Source organism: Physcomitrium patens, chromosome 22 (genome assembly GCF_059467195.1).
Source record: "Physcomitrium patens ecotype Gransden chromosome 22, ASM5946719v1, whole genome shotgun sequence".
Classification (NCBI taxonomy): Eukaryota; Viridiplantae; Streptophyta; class Bryopsida; order Funariales; family Funariaceae; genus Physcomitrium; species Physcomitrium patens.
Window position 1 is genome coordinate 11,642,653 of NC_143431.1, and position 23,420 is coordinate 11,666,072.

The 23,420-nt window shown below is 40.4% G+C and overlaps 3 protein-coding genes, 1 long non-coding RNA gene and 1 other non-coding gene across 6 annotated transcripts; 1 reads left to right on the forward strand and 4 right to left on the reverse strand.

Annotated features, from left to right (window-relative positions):
• Positions 1 to 366: 366 nt before the first annotated feature.
• LOC112275012 (endoglucanase 3) lies at positions 367 to 9,341 on the reverse strand. The gene is given in 14 exon segments (XM_090246320.1): positions 367 to 1,238; positions 1,428 to 1,542; positions 1,783 to 1,836; positions 1,839 to 1,946; positions 2,096 to 2,188; positions 2,606 to 2,630; positions 2,632 to 2,804; positions 2,913 to 3,176; positions 3,342 to 3,586; positions 3,780 to 3,836; positions 5,080 to 5,290; positions 5,561 to 6,444; positions 6,720 to 8,285; positions 9,089 to 9,341. Coding segments are annotated over 11 exon segments (1,761 nt in total). The 5' UTR covers positions 5,138 to 5,290; positions 5,561 to 6,444; positions 6,720 to 8,285; positions 9,089 to 9,341; the 3' UTR covers positions 367 to 669.
• A 4,261-nt stretch (positions 9,342 to 13,602) lies between these two features.
• On the forward strand, positions 13,603 to 15,450 carry LOC112274917 (uncharacterized). Of its 2 annotated transcripts, none has more exons than XR_002967571.3 (2): positions 13,603 to 14,868; positions 15,029 to 15,450. It is a non-coding gene; the product is annotated as an uncharacterized LOC112274917 (long non-coding RNA). The 2 variants fall into 2 exon arrangements; XR_012216492.2 differs by having other exon boundaries at positions 15,038 to 15,450.
• A 1,703-nt stretch (positions 15,451 to 17,153) lies between these two features.
• Positions 17,154 to 18,413, reverse strand: LOC149986654 (uncharacterized). The gene has a single exon (XM_090246029.1). The coding sequence runs from the start codon at positions 18,030 to 18,032 to the stop codon at positions 17,754 to 17,756; it is 279 nt and encodes a 92-aa protein (XP_090102155.1). The 5' UTR covers positions 18,033 to 18,413; the 3' UTR covers positions 17,154 to 17,753.
• Positions 18,414 to 20,270: 1,857 nt separating this feature from the next.
• Positions 20,271 to 23,104, reverse strand: LOC112274955 (uncharacterized). Its single transcript, XM_024504840.3, has 3 exons — positions 22,286 to 23,104; positions 21,460 to 21,853; positions 20,271 to 21,370 (listed from the first exon to the last, which is right to left on the reverse strand). The coding sequence occupies exons 1-3, from the start codon at positions 22,925 to 22,927 to the stop codon at positions 20,967 to 20,969; spliced, it is 1,440 nt and encodes a 479-aa protein (XP_024360608.1). The 5' UTR covers positions 22,928 to 23,104; the 3' UTR covers positions 20,271 to 20,966.
• On the reverse strand, positions 20,311 to 20,383 carry TRNAE-CUC (transfer RNA glutamic acid (anticodon CUC)). Its single transcript has one exon. It is a non-coding gene; the product is annotated as a tRNA-Glu (tRNA).
• Positions 23,105 to 23,420: the final 316 nt, after the last annotated feature.

Consider the following 23,420-nt stretch of genomic DNA (forward strand, 5'->3'; position numbering starts at 1 on the left):
GCAGAGCGCAATGGTACTTCATGTGAGATTGTCCATTGAGCTGGCATCCATGAGATGTCGCTGACAGGATATCAAGCTCGCAATGGCAAGGATTTTCTCCTCTTTGATCTCAGTCACATTGCCTAACTTAGATCTTCCTGGGCTTTCAGGTTGCATAAGTTGGGTTTTATGCGCACGAGGGGTGGATTGTCGATCGAATAATTGCCTTTTAGCATTTCGATCGTGCGACAACAATTAGCGCCAATTTCTTCCTTAAATTATCAGAAATACAATGATTTAGTGGCGGTTCTACGGAATTAATCTAGGCAACCACCTGGTTGTGAACTGAAAGGAGTTCATCAGAATTACCGAGGCAAACATGTTGGATGCATTCCAAAGCAGGTCAGCAAGAATACTTTTAAGGTTGGAAGCCGAATGGTTACAGAAATTGAACTCAAAGGCTCCAGAGTTGTCGAAAAGTATTGAATAATAAGTTGTTGCAATCTAAATATCCAGGAGGATAGGATTAAGATTTACTTGTTCAGCGGCCGACTACATGGACTGACCACGTCGAACAGGACTTGTCAGACTAAGAAAACAATGTGCACTACATTAGGTTGAATCACTAGTTAAAAAATAAAAATAAAAACAAAAAAACAACCTTCTAATCTTACTTTGATTGCTGGCTGCTTAAAAACTAGGAACAACGTCCGTGACGAAGCCTGACATGTACCACTGACTCCAGTCGCAAGTGATGTCAGTCACAGGAGTGGAATTGGCAGTGGTAAGAACCGCCAAAACTCCAATGATCGGGGCGTTGATGTAAGTTGTCGGCTCAGTCTGGGCGAAGTTGGTTCTGTCATCGTCGAAGTTGTCGCTCTGATCTGGGCCACCAACAATCGCGCCAGTGCACACGTTAGGATTGGGGTTGTTGGAGTTGTAGTAGTTGAAACCTTCCGAACATTGAATCTTCTGGGGATGAGAACCCACAGATGGCAAGGATGCAGCGCGATGGTGTACTCGTGTCGGATAAGTTTTGCCGAACCCAACCATGTAGGATTGGCCTTTGGGGTTGCTGCCAAGGATATAATCCACCTGTTTTTTGGCTGTTGACGACAGTTGAGCGGGCGTGACAAGAGCACCTTGGCAATTCACTGTTGATTTTGCAGCCGATAAGTATTTGGAGTAGGCTGTGAGCAAGAAAGCGGCTGTTGTCACATACTGCATGTTGCTCTGGCCGCTGTGAAACAGTAGCCCCCCTGAACATGATCACACTGAGTGTAAGCAAGCAAATTCTTATTTAAAAAAAGAAAGAAAGAAGGGATACGGTTCATCGAAAGCTCGATCCCATTTAGCTTCTGGTTAATCTTCTTCTGAACTGCATTCAACTGTCACGGCTTCAGACTCCAATTTCCGATGAAGTAAGTAGCAACATACACGAAGCGCACCTGGAGTGTAAGACGTCTGGGAGCTCTGACTGATCGAAGAAGGCAATACTGCACATATATAGCCATCGGCGCGGTCTTTGTAGCTCTGGAGGCCTTGAGTTCCAGACAGCACTGCCTGCGCAACCCAATCCAAAGTCACACTTGTTTGTTTGATAATAGGGCGTTTCAAGAACGTAATGATCAGTGGGTTTCACTAGAACATGTGCTATGATGTGCACGTCCGTAAGTCGTCAATCTTACTTGAACTGCAACATAAAAAGTGCCTGCAATCTCCATGTATTCGGCAGAGTACGATTGATGTAAGAATAATCTATCCCTAGATTATGCGAACAGTACATGAAGTTTTCAATCGAACCTGAGTAACGAGTACTTGAGCGCCTGCGTACTTGTTATCCCAGCTGAATGCATTCACTGTTGTGGTTGCGCCCCTAGAGTATTTGCATTCGTGATGAGGAAGTCGAGGTAGCTCTTGTTTCCACTTGCCTTGTACAACCACGCAGCTCCCCACACCAGCTCATCCTAGATATACAGCTCTCTTGTTCAGCGATGGATGGGTGAAGACTTTAAGTGCGCCACCCAGATTACTGGATGATCGTAACCCACTTCTTCCTCTCCTTGGGAATCGACAGTAAAAGTGTAAATCAATGAAACGGAGGATCATTTGTTACCTGGTATCCAGAGTAGGAACGGTAATAGGGGCATACAACTCCAGCGAGACTATCACTGTATTTGCCACGGTACTTGTCGGCAAAGTTGAAAATCTGCCAACAAACTCAGCCTCAAGATTAGTTTTCTTCAACAGCACATTTTGTTGCGTCATCATGTAGAAAATGAACTATGTTTTGGCATGAAACACCGAATTTCATTTTGATATTCTGTGGGGGAAATTTACTTCTCACAGCCAGCATGTGATATCCTTCAACAAATCAAATCAATCGTTTGGGTGCCAAGATTTGTATACCTGTGCTGAATGTGTGAATATCAGAAAAGATGTTTCACTGTGGGCCAATACTACCAGTCAAAGCACTAAAAAAAAGCTAGGGTGGTACAATTCGATCAGTAACCTGCTTGGCGCTGCTAAAGAGCCTTTCGAGTAATATTTAATCAGCAACGCAGTGCACGAAAAGCAGCACGAATTGTAGATAAACCAATCCACGGCAGGAGTTAAGACAACATACCCTCCTCGCGCTGAGTAAAAGTGGTTGAGTACGCGTAGTCAACACGACGGAAAGCCACAGAAGCTGCCGCAAATGCTGCAGCAGTCTCGGCCGCTACGTCAGATCCTGGGTGACTGGAATCAACCTTGTAAGCAGTCCGAGGAGTGTCTATGTCCTCTGGTCTTTCCCAACATTGATGATCGCTGTTAGGGTCTCCAACCTGACATCTCGCGCACATTGCACATTTTCATGTAGTCCTCATCTTGATACAGTGCTTGGGCAACAAATCATTGGATTTCTTCCGAAGTTAAGGTTCTTGTACACCGACCTGGACCCAGAGCACCTCGGAGCTAGTATAGGCCTTCAGGAGATAGTCTGTCCCCCAGCGTATGTTGTTTAATATGTTCTGCCGCTGCCCTGCTCTCTGCAAATTGCTGCCGAACTCCACCACATTCCACGCAAGAAGGCCGATGGTGTAAGCCAGCGGGAACCCGAATTCCACATTATCACCGGCATCATAATATCCACCACTTAGATCAACATGCACGAAGTTATCGTCAACAAAGGATATCAGAGACGACGGTGGTTGAATCTGTCCACAATCAAGGACGTTTTCAATGCAATGCTCTTTGTGAGCTTGGCAATCATCTTCAACGAATTTGCCATCTGCAAGACTTCGAACAGTATCATGGAGGTTCTGAATCATTTAATACAAGGAATTTTGGAGGTCAATACCCACGGACAGAGATGCTCATACCTTCTCGGCGCTGCCATCTTCAAGCGCAGAGTCTCCTCTCCACTTGAGTTGTTGCCAGGACGGCAGCTTCCCTGCGCGTTGAATGTCATAGAATTGTAGAGATTTTTCCAATCGACTGGCATACTCGGCACTGGTGAATCCATCAGTAATTGTAACCAGATCCGTCCATGACAGAGCCACAACCACAAAGGCAACATACTTCCCCAGTCCATACGAGCCCTTCATCTCCATTGTCACTTTTTTTTCTGTGCAATCGCCAACACAAACCTAAAAAAGGGCATCGATCGTTTGCCAAGCTATAGCGTGGAAGCTACACGCACACTGTTCATACCCAGAAGTCTCTACTCTCACAGTGGTATGTATTCCCTCACAGTAGACCACATGTGAAGCTCAACAGAGGGACAGAAACTACAAAAGCTTTCTGTACGTTTGACCAACCTGAGATTTTGTAGTTTTCTACATGACCACCATCACTGTTCACAAAAGTACATTTCCCTGCAAAACATTTCACCATTTTTTTTAGGGAGCACGCTAAGAAGTGGCTCTAGCAAGCTTGCGAATATCACACGTAGGTTAATGGAAACATGTTACTGTGCCTCACTCAATTGGTGCGTGGTAGACACCGCAAGCACGTTAGCTCTGTACACCAACCGAACAGTATGTACTTCAAGGAGGTTTTGCGTATAGGTACGAGCTGGGTTGCACCAGCAATGGGTTGCTGGCTCTAAATTTCAGTCTCTGCCCAATCGTCTCCTCTGGGAGCTTCCACCGGATCAGCGAAAAGGGCATGAGGTGGTGGTACCTACTTGCGTGATCTAATTTCGAATGCTTCATCCATGACACGACTTGCGAAGGCGTAAAGCGGAAGGAAGAGGCGAAACGAACAATTCACACAAGATCTTCCGGAGCCTTCGGCTACCTTCGCCTTACCTCACAGTACTCACAATTTCTATCGCTAAGGGTTTTATTAATTGCTTCGACTTGATAGATTTTAGCTGCTTCCCATGACATCGACATTGTAGCTCATGTTAAGGCCGTGAATCGTGACGTTGTACTGATTCTGAGGTCGCCATTCCAGAGTCTGATACCAATTGTGGAGTGAGTTCACACTCTCCACGCTTCAGATTTGCGTTTGTACTTCGACCTACCGTCACCATCCCATCTAGTCTCAACTGGGTTCTGATGATTGTCTAGTTAAGATAAACTTGTTCAGTCAATCCTTGAAGATTTATTCTCCAAGCTCATCTGACTTTCGCAGGGCATGGTACATGTCTGTCGCCGGCGCCTAAAGCACAAGGTTACGGGTGGAAGAACATGTTTCCGTTATGCACCGTAACCTAACCGTGACCTGACCCGGCTCTAACACCTCACCGAAAGTCGATCCGGTTGCGAGAACCGCCAGCATTCCAACTACCGGCACGTTGATGTAGGGCCCCCAGGCTGCATCAGGCTAGAATTTTGCCGCATATCGTTGATGTTATTGTTTTGGTCCTGCCTGCGAACGATAGCCCTAAAGGTCTGTTCAGAGTATTAGAGTTCCTGATATTGCGGTGAGCGCAACCCTACACTCGTGCTATCTTTCGGTGCTGTAATAATATCTAGATCCAACAAAATGGCGGTATAATAACAGTTCCATGATCCATCCTGGCCTGAACAATGTCCAGAATTGCAGCAGGAACAACATTTAAAGTAAGAAAAGCTACAGAATTAGGACTGGTATTTCTCGACAACACATTACATTTGTAGTTGTCTGCAACCTTGAAGACAGGGTATCCTCTCCAGAGCAAAGTTCGCATCCGCCGATGAAATAGACTCCAATTCCCAATGTATTCGAAAAAAACAAAACGTATGAGAGGGATCAGCCTCTCGCTTGTGTTCGCAAGCACGTGAGCGCCTGCTTGTCTGCATGCATGCAATCCCAACGGAATGAATCCGCGGAGGTTGTTCACCTGGCAAATCTACCACATCTAAGATTAGAACTTGAAGGTGCAGGCAAATTGTAGCCTCATCAAGTAGAGTAGCATGAGTTTCGATTGCAATTCAACTGATAACTGTAATGTATATGTGTTTGTGTATTTCTATATATATATATATATATATATATATGTGTGTGTGTGTGTGAGTGAGATCAACTGGTTGTGATATGAAAACCTGTGAGAGCGAGTCAGCTCCACTAATTAAGACTACCATTGCTACATCAATTGAGTGGAAGACAGTACCACTCTTTTACAAGTTTCAAATGATACATTGGTCTCCGTAAGCGACCATATATTTCTTCAAGTACAATGCCAGAGGCAAATAGGGCAACTGCTCGGTCCATTCTCGTTGCACCCTTGAAGGACAGTGACGCCACCTTTCTCGATGACCACCTTATAACTCCCGCTTTTAGTTGAAAATGGGGGTAACCTTCACTCCACCACAGCCACAGCAGCCGGGGAGCCTTGCTTGGGTGCACCTTCAAGCAGCAAGGTCGATGTCATGCGATTGATAAACCTCGTCCTCGGCTCCAATGTGCCTCCCTTTGAGATGTTTCGTCCTTTCTGCAAGGGCTGTTATTTCTTGATGAAAATCTGCATGAATTGCAACATCCCTTTCGGACGATCTGAATACCTGAGCTTCTTTGAATCGTCTTCACATGGCTCCAATCCTTTACAGCTTTGTGTGTGCTGGGAGAGCTTGCGTTGTAGTGTGCTCATCGCTACCCCACCTGGAAGAACCTTCTCACATGTTTGCAAGGTATGTTTACATGTCTGCTCTGTTCTAAAAATTATCATAGATTCCACTTTCTAACATAGAATTAGCTTGAGGTATCCTCAAATGAGAGTGGGGGTTTTGTACATGGGTTTTTTAATACCTATTCAATATAGATTTAGCCGCAGTCTCATCTAATCGTTCGTCTATAGAAGCCAGGGACGCACAGTCAAGGCCTCAAAAGACTCCATAAGTCACATCTGCATTACTAGAACCAAGTCGAATAGTACACCGGTCCTGTGCCCATAATCATTCAATATCTTCCTCGAATGAAGCTACCGATTCTGGTTTAAGTGTTGAGGTCTCAGGGATTCCACCTTAGCTGCATGCGCTTTCGTGGCAAGATCAAAGCCTGCATTAAAAAGTATCACCCATTATTCTTTCTAACTCGTCCACGGTAGAAAACACGAAACCAGTTGTTGCTAGAGCATTTACGATTCAGCCATGGAAGAAAATCTTTGATTAAAGAACTTCAGAAGGTGTTTTACAAGAAGGGAAGCAGAAAAAAGAAATTGGCGCTGATCGACCAATCAAAAAAAAAAAAAAGAAAAAAGAAAAAAAACCCACTCAATCAATGGCAAAAAGAAACTAGAAAATCAAAACATCTATCGCTCTCCTTGAGCATACCTTAAGAATGTGTGTCTTGGGTTGCAAAAGCTGTTGCAGGGACTGATCCTTTTGCAGGAGCCTTTTGAACACCTTGATTCAACTTCTTCAAATTGGATAGATGGTCTTGAAAAATCTTAGCATTACTTTCAGACATGTTTCGGGGAGTTACTGATGGTGATTGTGCTCCCAGTCTTGAAAATGTTCCCACAGCTGATGCAATTCGCGGCTCTAAAGCTTTGCCAATCTTCGGCTTGTCATTGTGGCCACTCACGTCAACTGCATCGAGGTTATTGTTAACCTTTTTTGAGTCTACAACTCCTCCAGGCAGAGTGGTTTTCTCATAAATAGGTTGGATGTGACTATGAAGCGGAGGTTTGCTCTTGCTTTCAGTACCGACAGCATCAGGCTTTGACACAGACAACTGTTGCCCGCGGCGGACTCTCGGGCTCTGGTATCCACTGGAGCCTTTCAACATTGGGCTTCTCAACACTTGGTCGGGTTCAGCTAAAATGAGCCTTCTCTCGTCAAGGCTAAGACGGGTGGAAATATCTTCTTCCTTCAGCTTCGTCGGAGGAAACCTTGTGAACTCCTGACTCCGAGAGAGATTCCTCCTCCTTCTAGAATCAATCTCCTGACTCCGAGTTAGATTAATCCTTCTAATAGAATCGAAGTTCAGACTTCGAGGAGCGAAATCCGAGCTTCTTACTGCTGAATCAGATTCTTTGCCTTCAGAAAGGTGACTCCTCGAAATCGTTTCCTGGTTTCGAGGGGAAATTTCTGTTGTCGAAGAGTCTGACCCCTTGACTTCTCCGGCACTCTGCAATGCTCGAGCACGTCGCTTCTGCAGCATGGCAGATTGCGATCTACTCACGTTTCTAGAAACTAGGCTGGAGTCTTGTGATCTACGAGGGACCAATTCTTCAATTGAAGCACCCCTACCCAAACGATAGTCCATCGAATAAGATTTTCTCCTGTTCAAAAAGATATCCACGTCTTCAATGGTATGAATTTTGTCGGAAGTGCGCGATGCATTCTTCTGATAATCATATCCAGACAATCTCGACTCTTCCAACAAGCTCCGCAGCTTCTGCAGCGCTGCTTTCTCATCTTCGAGACTACTCCCATTGATCCTCCACACATTGATAGCGTCCACACGTTTCTGAATTGAATCCTTTTGAGGTTCCGCACTGCCGGAATTCACACTCCCAGTGTTTACAGTTCGTGGCAAAGAATCTAACCGTAAAGAACCGTAGGTACTGGACGTGAGGGTTACCACATGATAGCTATCACACTTTGGGTTCTGCTCGTCGTGTGTGACCGGATGCGGTGTCGAATAGCTTCGAACAAGTTTGTGACAAACCAATAACTTTTCTACACAAGGTTCTATACAGCTTTTGGACTCTCTGCACCCCATTTTTTTTTTCTTAACTTCCTGACGGCAAGGGAAAAAATTGCATTCACCTAACAAAAAAAGATTCTATTCAATTTTTCTTCCACGATAATGTCTTCTACTTGATCCTTCAATACACGCCTCCATTATGATCCAAAATAAGATTCATATGTTTAAAAAATAGATGCGGCACCCTGTAGCACGACATTTGTGTTAGATCACTCAGGTCGCATTTGAAGAAGATAAAAATAGTTTAAAAATACATATGCTAACACTTCTTCTTCGGATTTACCAAATTCTCAGGCGAATAATAAATCTCTCTCATCTCTCGGTAAATTATATATATATATATATATATATATATGTGTGTGTGTGTGTGTGTAAAAGTCAAAATTGACTATGTGAAGTAACGTCGAATTCGCATATTTAGCCCCTACAACGCCCCTGAAATGAGCTTGACAAGCTCATAGTTCTGTCGGCTAATAGTTCTGTCGAAGCTCCGTCAAAACTTGCATTCTGAGATGACACGACGGTGGGTTGCTTCAGCGACCAACTGAGAATTGAGTGCGAAGTGCAGTTCAAAGTGATGAAGTGTTAACTAAAAAAGAATTGCAAGTGGCCCTTGACGATCTACACAGAGTACTTTGAGTTCAAAAGCTTCGGGAGCAACCCAAGGACGTAAAGGCGATACAGTTCTTGAGGGTAGCAACAGAGACAGACCAGCCGTGAATTTGAGACAAACAACACGCCAAAGCACTTTGAAACCCGAAACAGGCTGACGGACTTCGCCCTGATTATCATTCGATTACGTACCTGTCTACTTTAAACGACCTCACCAAGACCTCACCAAGCTTCTCATTGTATTCAAAACATTCAGAAATGACCAAAATCCACAGAGAGAGAGCGAGGAAGACACAGATTTTGAGATGGGCCGAAATCGACAAGACACGTGAAAAAACTGTAGCATCTATAATCAGAAGCCACCACAAAAAGATACCTTTCTCCCACTGTCACTCCATCTTGAAGCACAGAGTTTCGCACCCATCCTCGACGTGATTTGAACCCCTCCAGAATCACCAAGCAAATTACTGTAAGACACCCCTTGCGAAGCTCCAAATCCAGGACAAGCTTTCGCCGAACTGAGGAATCCACCGAATCTCAACTCAATCTCCACGAAGAGCAGCTAATACGCAACCACATCTTTGCCCCGGCAACCTGTATGAACCAAGCTTTCCCATCATAGATTCTCAAAAGCCTCTTCTCAAAGCGCAGCTGAAGCTAGAGTCTAAATAAGAAAAAGTACTCCCAGTCGACCTACATGATTTTGTCGATTCTCGGGACGAAACAAAATACGACAAACTGGGAGGGAGTATCTGGCGTTTGGTCGATGAGCTCAAATCCTCGAAATTCCGATGAACTCTCACGCAATACACGTCGTCCCCGCTTTTGCAAAAAATATCTATTCCACATGCTTAATGTGCATCCCCGCGTGCACGTGGTCAATGCTCAACGCGGTTCAAACCACCGACATCGACGACGTGGAAAGGAATATGGTCTCTAATATCGTTCTCTTCGCTGCTTGCTATTGGTTGTCTCACTTTTTTCTTTTTGTCATTCCGCACTTGCCACCTCCATTTCGCGGCGAGATCACGACCTGGATTCCTACTTCGATGCCCCAGAAGTCAGATTCAATTAGTAGGGCAAGAGTGCCGCAAGATGGTGCACTCGCAGTGAGGACTTCTTGCCGAAACTTGCTAAACACAGTATCAGAACCAGTGGCCTCGGGCTGTTCTCAGGCAAAACAACCCACTCAACGATCAGAACGGGAAGGAAACGCCGTGACCGTTGCCAGACATTGTCGCACTGAAGTTTTTCACGACCATGGAAGAATCTAGCAGCCGATTTCAAGGACTTCAAGAGCACCGGGATGGAAACATTCGCAGTGCAAGTCGGAGATGAGTTCGATGCAGGGCCTGTGCGCATGCGGACAAAGAAAGCCATGACGTCGACACGACACTGCGTCGTCCAGCGTGAGCGATGGCTTTACGACCTGACAGATATTTGGCGGGACGTGTAGAAACAAAATGAAAAAAATATATATGTATGTATATGTGTGTGTATGTATACAAAAATATATACAAAAAAGAGACTCCATCAACACGAGAAACTTGTCAATGAAGCCAAGCAACTCGTGCCGAAGCACTCAGACGACCTTTTCCGCGTTGCCACTTGCATCGCATAATGGCCACCCACGGCACCACATCGTCGTCGCATCCCTGAGCCCCAATCACCATCATGGGTACTGGAAACCTGCCACCATGACTGCGAGCATTCAATCCGTTCCCCTTTCACATGCCACCCGTTTCTTAGCAACCTTCACCTTTCCACACACACACACACACAGCGTTATTCTAGCATAGCCATTCTCCTCTCCATCATGTAGATGTCTGTAGATGTCCTAGTGAGCACGCCTGCGGAAACAAGCTCTGTGTGTGTGTATGTGTGTGTGTGTGTTTGCAGTGCTCATTTTTGACAGGATAAAGACAGATCCACCCACAAATGCAGATGCTGCAACGTGAATCGAACAATGCCTGCTGCTGCTGCTGCTTTGTGAAACTGTGATGCTTGGTTATGGTTTCATGCATGCAATGCTTGCTTACCTCCTAGTTCACCGATTGCACCCCACTCACTGGTTTTAGTGTTAGTGGGTCTTCTTCTTCTCCTGGGGTTGCTCTGGAGTGTTGCTGTTTGTTTTGTTTCAGCTTTTGCACTGTGGGTCCAGTTCTAGTGGCCTGATCTGCATTTCATTTCAAGTGTTGTGTTGTGGTGGATAGTGAGTGATGTGCCCTCCTCACTATTTGCCTACATTATTGAGGTTTTCAACTGTAGTAGATTAGATTTGGAATCATGTTACATTGCCAAAGGAATGTGTGAATAATTTGGAAATTCTGTGGTTTGAATTTTAGTTATGTATTCTTGACTATTCTTGATGAATTCTTGCACAAGGTTTAGCTTTTATGTTATGAAAATATATATATATATATATATATATATATATAAAATAAACTAGTTATGAATGTGTGTATGATAAGGTGATAAAATACATGTATTGTTACATTCTTCTACATTGGAAAAATGGACCATAAACAAAAAAAAATCTTGACTTTGTGTGATTTAACATCCAAAAGCCCACTAAAATGAACCAACTTGTTTTTCTGTATTATTTTTAAATAAGACAATTAATATCTTTATTACAATAATAAATTAAATTGAATTAATATTTATTTATACATACAGACAAAATTGTTTATGACTTAAAGAGATAAAATATATCTTATTTCATTTTGCTCTTAAAATGTTTTAGTTCGTATTTTAAAGCATAAAGACAATCAAGAGAGATTTCTTAGTTTCAACAAATCACAAGTATTAAAAACTGTAGAACCTTTCTTTTTTCTCTAATGCAAAAATATCTCTTCAAGGCTCTTGAAGAGCCTTTATGTCAATAAGTCCACTTGAGACAATTATTGTACAAAAGCCCTACAAAGATTTCCCACTTGAGTGAAGAAAACTCTTTTTTAGAGGTCTTGGCATTTGGAGATGATTTAAAGTATAAAGATGCCATAAAATAAACCAAACAATTTTTAAATTTGTAATTCTAGATATTCAATCTAATATCTTGATTGTGATCTCCTTTACATATGTAATTCTAAGAGACAATACTATTTATATTATGTAAGAAAAAAATGCATTCCATCTCATTTTCTCCTCTCAAAGCCTCTTGGCTAACTTTTCTAAGTATATTCTTAATCAAGTGAATATTCTTTATGTCAACCAATGACAAGCTTTAAAAGTTGTGGCCTATCACCTTCTTTTTTTAATTGTAATGTTTCTTTTATGGAACAATGAAAATACAAAAAAACAAAAAGAAACTAGAATGTTATATTGTCTTCATGGAAAAATTGTAAGTATCTATAAGACTAATCATATTTTTATGAAAAAAATATTTTTCTCATATATATACTATTGTTTATTTTTATTAGATTTGATTCTTTGCTATTTTTCATGCCACTCTTTATACCTTTTTTCTTTTATTTTTATTTCACCTTTATTCTTTGTTCAAGTTTTTTATTCTTGACCTTCAAAAAAATTTCAAAGAACCTAAAATTTTATTTATTAAAATCTGCCTAAGGAATAATCATTAAAAGCAAAACTTTTCTGCAATTGGTATTTAAAATTTCAAACATATGCTACCTAATATACAAAATTATTAAATATATTTTAAAATTGAGTTATTTTTTATGGGTTATTATTAATTTTATAAAAATAAAATACAAATGAAGAAATTAAATTATTTATAATATTTAAAATATTTTTTTAGATATAAGAAGTCAATTTTTAATATATTGTAAGTATCATTTTAATTCAATAAAATATATCAATATATGAATGAATTAAATAAAGTTTAATTATGAATATCAATATATTTTAATTCAAATCTCATATGACTCTTTATAGTTTTTTTTTTTTTTTCCTGCAAAAACCTTAAATTTTATTTTATAATTTCTTTGATACTCCTAATATTCTAAATATATCTTTATTCTATTAAAGTATGTTTTACTTCCAAAACCTACCTTCTATCTTTTCTTCCTTCTTGTAAATATTTATTTTTCTTATTATTTTTAATTCTAGTTTATTTAAACTTTTTAAGTATTCTTGTTTTAAATTCTTTTTTTATTTATAATGATATTTGAAACTATTAAGATTTTTGCAAAAGAAATGTGTTTTATTCTAATAATTTAATTTAATTTAATTTATATAAAATCTTTTTGGAAAATTTGAGTTTGAATTTGAAAATTTATGAAACTATAAAAAAAAAATCTATTGATTAGATTATTTTCATTTTAATTAGAATAATTATATATTATATGAATTTACATATATATATATATATATATATATATTAGTATCAAATAATATTTTATTTTCGTATAATTTATTTAAATTTAAGTAAAGCTTATTTAAATCAATAGTTTATTCTATCAAAACAAGCTTTAATATCTAATTAACACAAAAAAAAATTAAAATTAAAATTAAATAAATAAAACTAAAATAAGTTACAACATAAAGAAATTAAGTGCAAATAAATTTAGGAAACTACTAGATAGACAATCCTCTTATATTATATGGACACTCCCTTTTGTTGCATAAACACCCCTTGCCATGCACCCTCACATTTATATAAAAAAATTATTATTTGCATCAAAGGAATTTAGAATAAATTCACAGTAAAACTTTCTGTAAACAAAATCAATGAGCTTTTAAAAGTGAATGAAAGAATCACATTAAATGTATTAAGAGGTTTTTTTAATTGTTAAATAAAATGAAAAAATGCCATAAGCTATTGCACACAAATCTTTTATTGTAAATTTACTCTAAAACTTTTTAGTGTCAAGAAGAGTTTTATTGTGTACATAGAAGGGTGCATGGAACAAGGGGTGTCCACGTAGTAAAAGGAAGTATCCACCTAGCAACCCCCTAAATTATATTTTAACAATAAACTATTAAATATAATCTTTTCAGTTCTACCTTCTTGATGTGGAATGATAGGTTTTACCACATTATATTATATGCTTTTAACCCAATCTGCAAATACTAATTATATTCTATGTATATTATTTGCTATATTTTTTTTTAGTTCTTAATTATAACAAGACATCATGTTCTATAAGTATAAGTTTTTTTTTCTTGTTAATATTAGTTTTAAAAGTTTCATTGTTACTTAATTACTTCAAAATATATTTAAAACTGAAATATAATACTTGATTTTTTAAACAAAATTACTTTAATATGTATAATCTGATACAATTCTTACGGAGCCAATATGTTTTTAAAAGAAACATTCACTTCACAATATCAAAGCTGCCTTATTTTTTGTTTTATTTTTATTTTTATTTTTCAAACTGGAAGTTCTTTAAATGAAGCTGCAATTTACTTGTCTATAATGCCATGTATGTACTGAAAACTTGATGGTTGGAATCCAACATAATACACGCATAGAAAAACATACTAAATTGATGAAGATGTGACAATCAGTGGTGTTTGGTTGAACTATTGCAACAACATTTGATGATCTTCATCTCCTTCTGAGAGGGTTGTTCGCAAACAGTTTAGGGTTAGAAATATGAATCTACTAAAAAAATATCGAGTTTGGAAGGATGAGTTCATACCTATGTTGAAATTCCCTAGCCCCAATCCCCACCTCTAATTCCTTATCACGTAGCTCACAACCCACTTGCAGAGTTTTTGGACAATGGGATTTTGAGCGAGATCTATCTTTAGTAGTGTGGAGAAAGTGTAATAGAAATGACCATGCGCCGAATCTGAACGTCGTTGAATTGACCCCGGATGTTGTGAAGTTTGAAGGGGTGGCAAGAAATGCATGGCAACAATACTTGGAGCCAGGTTGAAGCCTTCGACATTTCACGGCAAAGATTGCGGGATAGACCTGGAAATCCAGGCCCCCTTTTGTGGTATTGAGGCTTGTCGATTGGGCTCTTAGGGGTTCAGGTCAAGAGGAGAGATGCAGTGATGGTGAAAATGTTCAGTTCACAAGTGAATGTGGTTTTAAGTCAAATGTTGTTGCAGCAGCTTGTTTTTTCAGGCTTCCCACAAGGCTGCTGTGATAATCAGGGTTCTGGAAACAAGGAAGCTGTTGAGGCGGCATGACTATGGATACACAGGAACAACAGCTCGACACTGACAGCACAAGCTTTCACGGTGCGTGTCCGTTGCTAGTGTGTGCGTAGACTGCAGACAAACCCTAATTTGCTCATGTGAATGTGATCTTGCTGCATCTCAGGGTGTGCTAGTAGAGCCCTACAATAAGATTCAGGTGTTGGTGTTTTTTTTGTTTTTTTAGTGCTGGCCCTGACTGCAGGGACTGTAGATCTTGCAATGCAAACAACATGCAATTTCTTCTCGAAGGATTGACTTACTCCTGCTGGAGAGCAAGGCAATCAGCAACGTCTTTCTTCCATTTACAATTTCGAGTGATTTCAAACACTGTTTTCGTCTATTGCTAGCACTCAATCAGACTTGTCAGATTTATGTTCATTTGAATGATCATTTTATGTTCAGTTGACGATGTGTTGTGTGCAATGCTTTGCTCTCAGCAACAAGTGACATTACATTACTCTTGGTGCATCCATTGGTGAGCATACCCACTAACCATTGGATCATTGTAGACCTTGCTCTGTCAATTTTATTTTTCATGCAAGTGTTGGGCAATCAATCTCACTCTGCAAATTTTAAAATGTATTACTTTAAATTGCAATAAATATTAGAGTCTTTCCAAGAAAACACTATTACAATTTTGAGCCATTGGTTTCAAATCCTATATCAAACACTAAACAAGAATATGACTTCTCTATTATAATTTATATTTTTATTATAATAAAAAATATCATATTTTTATAACATACAATCCAAAAACTTAAATTATTTATTATTTCTTAATACATTATTGAATTACTAAATTAATAAAATAAAATAAATCTATTATTATACATAAAAGATCAAATAATCCTTTAAAAAAATGCAAGCTATGATAATATCTATATTTTTATTGGAAATTCAAGAATAACAAATGAAACAAAAAAACTATACCCAAAACTTCTTTGTTCTTATTTTACATGAAATTACAATAGAATTACAACTCAAGAGCTACCAACAAAGATAATACAGTAATATTGTTTTTATTTTTTTATTATTATTATTTTTTTTTTTAATAAAATATCTAATACCTAGCATTATTTGTTTTAGCAACTAAATTTTATATGGGTCATCTTAAAAGGCTTTTCAACCAACTTATTAGGCATCATCAATATTTATGCTACATACAACTTTTTAAAATATACAAAAATAATCAAAAATATATTTAACAACCATGTCTACTCAAGACTTTGTACACTATCCACTTTTGTACACTTAGGACTTTTGTACACTTTGCACTTCAAACAAACCTTTTCTAAACAAAACCTCCTCCAAATCTTCAATTCAGTTAAAATAATCTAACCCCAAATACAAAAACATGGTCTTTAGAGTCATTGATTGGTTCCAAACCTCAATCATCAAAAATCAAAACAAAAAATAAATAAAAAATAAAAACTCATCCTACTAAAATAAGCTGAAACGTGTTAAATGAAAACACTAAAGCATATATGTACATATATATATATATATATATATTGTTGTAAATGTGACTACTTAATACACAATTTTGATAGTATTTATAAGTATGTTTATATTTATATTTTTAATATTTGTATGTTTTGTTTTAATAGTGACAACTTCATACACAAATTCGGTAGTATTTAGACCCTCAAAACATTTCCAAGTGTTCAAGAAAGGAAATCCAGGACTTGTGGAAGCCCAGACCAAGTCAGCCATCCACCCAAATCCTGATCCAAAACGGTATCACCCAACAGCAAAGTGACGTCTAACTGCACAATGACGACGCTTTGTAACTTTTGTTTATCCCTAATGTTTCCAAAGCTTAAAAACACCCATTCATCACACACATTGTGATCTGGAGTCCTTGAATTCACCGTTTTATCCTCCTGGAAGAAAGAAACGAGTGGGGAGGTTCCGCGTTCGTGAAAGTTTATTAGCGTCTTCACCAATGACGACTAGACTTGACTTGATGGTTTTGACTATGTCCACTGTGCACCGTTTTCACCGCTTTCTAGAACATGGGTTTGCAGTTTCTAACGATACTGCGTCGTGACTTCTGCGCAAGCTTCCACGTTGCTGGCTGAGTTGGATTCGCAACACCGGTTGACCGTTACAGTCGTTAAGGACTTGGTCCGTTCGTTACAGGAGGGTTCGGTCCAATCTACTCGGAGAAGTAGTGTTATTCTATGTCTTATTCCGTATTGAGAAATAAAAATAATTAGCCAGTGTCGGACCCAAGTTAGTCTCTTCAGCCGCAAGTGTTTTGCGTGTCTCAGAGCTGCTCCTGGTGGAGTGAAAAAGGTTAGACAAGAACAGATATCTTCCGTTGCTTAAAGAAAATCGTATCAGCTTTCATTAAAATAAGCTTCCATCTCAGGAAGAGATAAAATTTGAGGACATTCTACAAGGATGAAAAATGGAAGTTGTCTGAGCGACAATGTTTCCCTCAAACTGCACTAATGTATGCACAAACTTGAATTACAAAAAAAATCGGGTGTGATGTGAAAACGACGAGCCTGTGACCCGTCTGCATGCATCACCGCGGTACTGACCAAGGCTGAATCTCCGCTGAAACCAAAACCTTTGAGCTAACGAAGCAATTCATGAGTTTGGCACAACATCACGAATTCATGTCCCAGTCTCCACAATGTATCTCTACAGCTAACAAATAGTGTATGAGGGCAGCGTCGCAAAATCCTCGTGCGAGCGGTAAATGGATCAGTTCGATTCACCTTCGGCAGTCGGAAATCCGTCATCTCCATCATCCACAGACACGTTCGCCCTCAGAAACGCTCCAAATCAACTGAATTAATAGTCGAGCTTCACGTGATCCTAGCCCCAACTGCACCAACAGCGCCTGGCCGAGAATGTCACACTTCCATCTGGAATCTCCGCGGTGGATAAATACGAGGAGGAGTCCAGGGCTCGAGCTATTGGGGTTTTTTCTGGACCTTCTGCTTGATCCACTTGATCCCACTCGCGGTACCGGCCTTGACTTTGTTCGCGCCCGAGGAAACCGCCTGCTTCGTTTTATCCACGCCTGCACTTGCGGCGCTCTTCACCTTCGCCAGCTTCTCCTTGCCACCGGCCCCAGTCGCCTTGTTCCCATCCTCATTCCCATACTTGTCATTATACTTGTAGTCCCACTGGTCCGCCCAACCGAGCCCTTGCTGGTCGGACTTCTTATCATACGCATCATACAAAGCCATTCTTGTCTCCTCCCCGAAACCAACCACCCGCCCAAAACCTCAAGCTTCAGTACTACTCACACCACCACTCGTAACCCCACAAACGCAAACACACACACGCTCAAACACACACGAGAGGGAAGACTAACTAGTCGATGAGATACTAGATGAACTGCAATCGCTGATCTGCTACACCAAACGGAGAAGATATAAATAACGCAATTGAGGGAGGGAGGGACTGGATGAGTGCGCAGCAGTGATCCCGTGTTGCTAACGGCAGAATTGTAGAGGAAACTGAGAGGGAAGGTGTGTTGAGCTAGTGAGACAGCGAGGGAACGAGAGTGGGTGCGCGTGAGACGGAGTCATCTCGCGACCACAAGGAGCAGCAGCGCGTTGATCGTTCATCGATCGAGCGAGCGAGTGAAGCGAGCAAAGACGCCGAAGTGGGGCCTCCTCTCCGAAGTTGTTCCAGAACGTTCTGGTCGCAAAGAAGCTTCTCGGCGGCGGGCTCACGTGCCGCCAGCCGCCGACAATCACCGCGACGTCCGCCGCACGATGACGTGTTCACTCCATCGCAACCGCTCTACTTTTCCTTTTACTTTTTTCTTTTCTTTTCTTTTTTATTTCTTTATTTAGTTATTTACATGTTTAGACGTTGTTGCCATTAAATTTTAAAACCCGTTTGTTGCTGTAATGTGGAGTTTCTGCTCATGCTTCATGACGTGTAAAAACTCGTGGGAATTTTCCTTCATTTTTTTTCTTAGATTCAAAGAAAAAACATTCTATTACTAAGCACTTACTTATATATATATATATATATATATATTAGTATTCGTTGATTATGCTATGATTTTCTTGTTGTAGAATATTTTGAATCCAATAAGAGCAAGGAATTTATCAAGTACATACATCAAGCCTCTTCTAGAATTTCTTAAAATACTCTAGAATATCCTAAACCCCATTAGAATCTTGGGCCAATTTTGTTGACATTTTAAAATATGTAGAATATTTTAGCACGCTCCATTAAATTCTGAAATTCTGCATTGGAAGCTCAATGTTTTCTGAGGACCTCCTAAGAAATTCTAGAAGCTTTTATATTCGACTGAAGTTGCTGAAGAATTTTCCTAGTCTTCTACAAATTTCCACTTGTAGTTCTTTAGACTTCTAGAATATTTTTTAGATCTTAGAACTTTCCCCAGAAGATAACATCTAATCTATTGGGTATACTCTAAATAAGAACACAAGACAAGAGGTGCGTTACTCTTACCAATACAAGTCTAAAAGCAATTTGAATGATGTTTTGCTTCTACCCTTGTTACTAATCTAATATCTTCTTTTTTTTTTTTTTTTTTTTTTTTTATGTTTCTAAACTTTTTAAATTTTTGGTTCTTATATTTTGTTTATATTTTTCTTTGACAAATGATATATCTAAATTATTATATATTTTACATTAAAATACTAAATTATAATAATAAATTATGTAGTTGGAAAACAAAAACTATAAAACTAATTAATTAATATGTTTAGATATTATATGATACATTATTCTACTGTAGAAATTAATCTTATATCTATATATATATATATATATATATATATATATGTATTCTATATTGAATTATGTAATATGCAAAAAAACACTTCTAATTCAATTATAATTGAAAATTGAAATAAAAATATTGTAATGTTGAAAAAAAAATTAACATGCATCTTTCTTAATTTTTTAATTACAAAGAGATTTTAAGGACACGTGAAGAATTTTTAAACATAAAATATAACATAATTACAAAAAGTTGCAGTATTATAAATTTGAAGACATTCATTTTTTCAATGATAGTTGTAATTTTAGATCTTATTTTTATTAATAGAAATAATATTTGCAAGACAAAAGTTACTTTTTAAACCTATAATAAAGGATTGAATTTATATTAAGTCATGAGATTTGATTTATTAACAAAAAGAAATAATAACTATAATCAATATGAACATATCTATCTATGGCATAAATTCTCAAAAATAATTAATAAAGTTTTCTATTGATTTTAAAATATTTTATTGTCTTTCATTATCTTTTGCATTAAATTTCTTATACATTAGATCTAAATGTATGAATAAGAGGTAATATTGAGCATCACTTTAATTTGTTTGATTTCGGCACAGTCCTTTTTGGCACTTTTGGCACATTTCCCCTCCTCCTCTTATGTGTGCAGTACAAATTTCTGTAAAGGGAAGGGAGTTCGAAAGACAAAAAATGATAGGAAAAGTGAATGAGTTTGATATCCAGAACAGACTCGGGAGCTTCCGATGCCGGGACTCGAACCCGGGTAGCTCGGGTGAGAGCCGAGTATCCTAACCATCTAGACTACAACGGACGTGTACAGAAGCATTATCTGCCGTCGCCAATGCATTATGAGGTCGCGTCACATTAGTAGACCAGTACACCTACCAGCTACCCCAGTTCCAATTGGATTATAGGCTGTAAGAATGTGCACTTTGGTTACCTTCTCGCTCCAATCTGAAGCAGAAATTAACTAGTGGATATAGTGAGAATTTCAAAAGATCCAAAATTGTACAACATCCTGCAAATTGCGTCTTGGAACGAAGTGGAGGAATTAAGAGCTGTCTTTTATGTGGAAAACATCTGTGATGTGCTAGAGACTGTGCTAAATCACAAACGCAAAATACAGACTAAACCACCCCTCAAAACACTCTTCTTCTCAAGTCGCTCTATTAACCTTAGCGCCGCCAATAGGGATGCCATCACCAGTCAACTCTACAATAAAAGACTGGCATCTGCGATAATATCTTAGATCATAACCTTATTTGAGAGAACAAAAAATAAAAAATAGGGATCACTCAACATTAGAATTGTGAAGTTTAAGGCATATCCTCTAGCAGACCTAGAATCGGAAGTAAAATTTTGCTACAAGTTCTGGACCGAAAATCAGCAATAGACTAGAATGTGTGCACTTCAGGACTTGTCTGCTGCTGGATGTCTCCGAAGCTAACGAGTTCAGCAACATCTGCAGCACTGCCGAGAAAAAGGGGTAATTTCTGATGGATCTCGATGGGATTGATCTCCAGAATCCGCCGCTTCCCATCGGTACCACGGCCCCCAGCTTGTTCCACAAGGTAGCTGAGGGGGTTAGCCTCGTACAAAAGCCGGGAATGCGACCTCGGGTTCATTGCAATGCCTCCATACATGATGGTACGGTGGAGATCGGCCACGAACGAGCCAATGAAGCGGGCTGAATATTGTTTACGTGTCTGGCCCTTACCTTGTCGGACGTTGTCAATGTATCTTCGCAAGCCCACTGGCCAGGCGAAGTACTTAGCTTCATTGACAGAGTATATCTGGCCTGCAAATAAAGAGTAAAAAGCAGTGTGTGAGTTCGTGTCACAAGAAAATCATGATCTATGCATGCGAAGGAACAAGAAAGGGGCGCACCTCGTTCAGGGATGCGTATGTCGTGGTGGCTGTAAGCAAACTCTCCAATGGTGTAATCCAGAGTGAATCCATGTAAGCCTGAGCCAACTGAGATGGCCATGATGGTGGAGGAGGAATACAATACATATCCGGCAGCGACCAGCCGCTCCCCCCTTTGCATCACATTTGCGAAAGCTTTCTCATCCGTGGGCAGGTGGTCAGCTTCTGGTAACCGCCTGTAGATTCCGAAGATGGTGCCAGTAGGTACAGTTGCGTCGAGGTTGCGAGAGCCATCGAGAGGGTCGAACACGACGACGTAAGGGCCTCCCCCTAACCACACAGGCCTATCGTCCTTTTCGGAAGCTATGGCGGCCACTTTCCCTGAGCTTCGCAGAGCCGCCTTAATTATGTTGTTCTGCCTGCCAGCAATGTGTGAGCTACATCAGATATGTGAAGATATAAAGAAGATTGAAGGAAATGTGGTAAACGATGACCGACAAATTCAGCCCACGTCCTACGAGACAAATTCTTGATATTAGGACCAGACTATACAGAGTCAAAGCCAGTCTTAATTGAAGATACGCTGAAAGATACCAATATGGTTCGAGCCACTACATCTACCTGCACTAATTACTCAAACACGTCGTGCAATCCATAAGGACGAGATTTGTTGAAAGAAGGAGAGGTCGGCTACTTCAAAAAGCAGTAGGGGCTACGAGCTTTATGACACATGACAGCCAAACGACAAACTTCCTTCCCCTCAAGTGAACCTAAGCAGGCAATTCGAGGACTAGAATAAAAGGTTTACGAACGTATAAGAAACAAAAGATGGATCGTGAAGACCCACCGAAACCAAGTCCAACGGCTTGCGCGCATCGCGCCCCACGCCATGGACAGAATCCGCACCCTTCAAGGTGGCCTGAAGCTCAGTCGGCGAGGCCAGAATAGAGGAGATGTGCTTGCACGCAGTCTGTAGGTGCGTCATGAGTACCACCAAATCCACACCTACATTTGAGCCTTCGGTGCCTAAGAAGGCTGTCATCGTCACAACCTCGTCTGCGCCTGCTTGCGCCACCACATTTGGCATCGCCCGCGACGGCGGTCGAGTGAATGGAGGCGTCAGAAAGGTCGGCATTGGCGATGGCCTGGGCTTACTCTCCGCGGGTGGCGGCTTCTGTCGCCGAGCTGGCGGCGAGAACCAGGTCGACGGCGGGGGCGGAGATGGCGCCTTGGTTCCACGAGTCGAGAAAACAATCGAGGACAGTGGCTGCTGGAAAATCGACCTCACTGGCGATGGCGGAGACGGGGGCTTCCGCAACGAGCTCACCAGGCGCGCCACTATGCTCGGTGACGGAGCATTGACGGGCTTCGTGCCGCTTCTAGTCGAAGGCGTCGCTACCTCTGGCTTGGTCGGGACCTCGGCCACGCGCCCCCATCGAAAGGAGAGCAGCGGCAGGAAGCATATGCAGAAAAGGAAGAAGTAATTCATGAGATACTCCACTATACTCGTCGCACGCAACACCCCTGAATCTCACTCGCAACGTGCAACTCCCGTTAGTCTCGTCGCTCAAGCAGAACAATCCCCACATCCTGCTAAAATCTACACCTCACCAGTGCCCTTGAATTACGCAGCTCACTCTAGCCTCTCCCTTACGAGCCATACTCAGCTTCTCAACAATGCCGCGCCTCACGCATACCAAGGAGCTTTGAGGGCGAGGACCAGAGCAAATGAGTAGCACGTCGAAGCATGCGACGCGTAGGGCGGCAGGGCAGAAGCTGTAACAGAGTCGACTGTACGTTTGCGAGGTTCGTCGGGGGGTTGGCAACGGCAATCTGACAACACACCGCCACATCAGCGTCTATGGAGGAGTTTCGACAACACTCCATCCGAAAAAAACCACTGCTCTTCGCAATTTTAGCAAAAGAACACGGAGTCTGCACTTTTTATCGCCTCCGATTACACGCGGAATGGAAAAATTCAC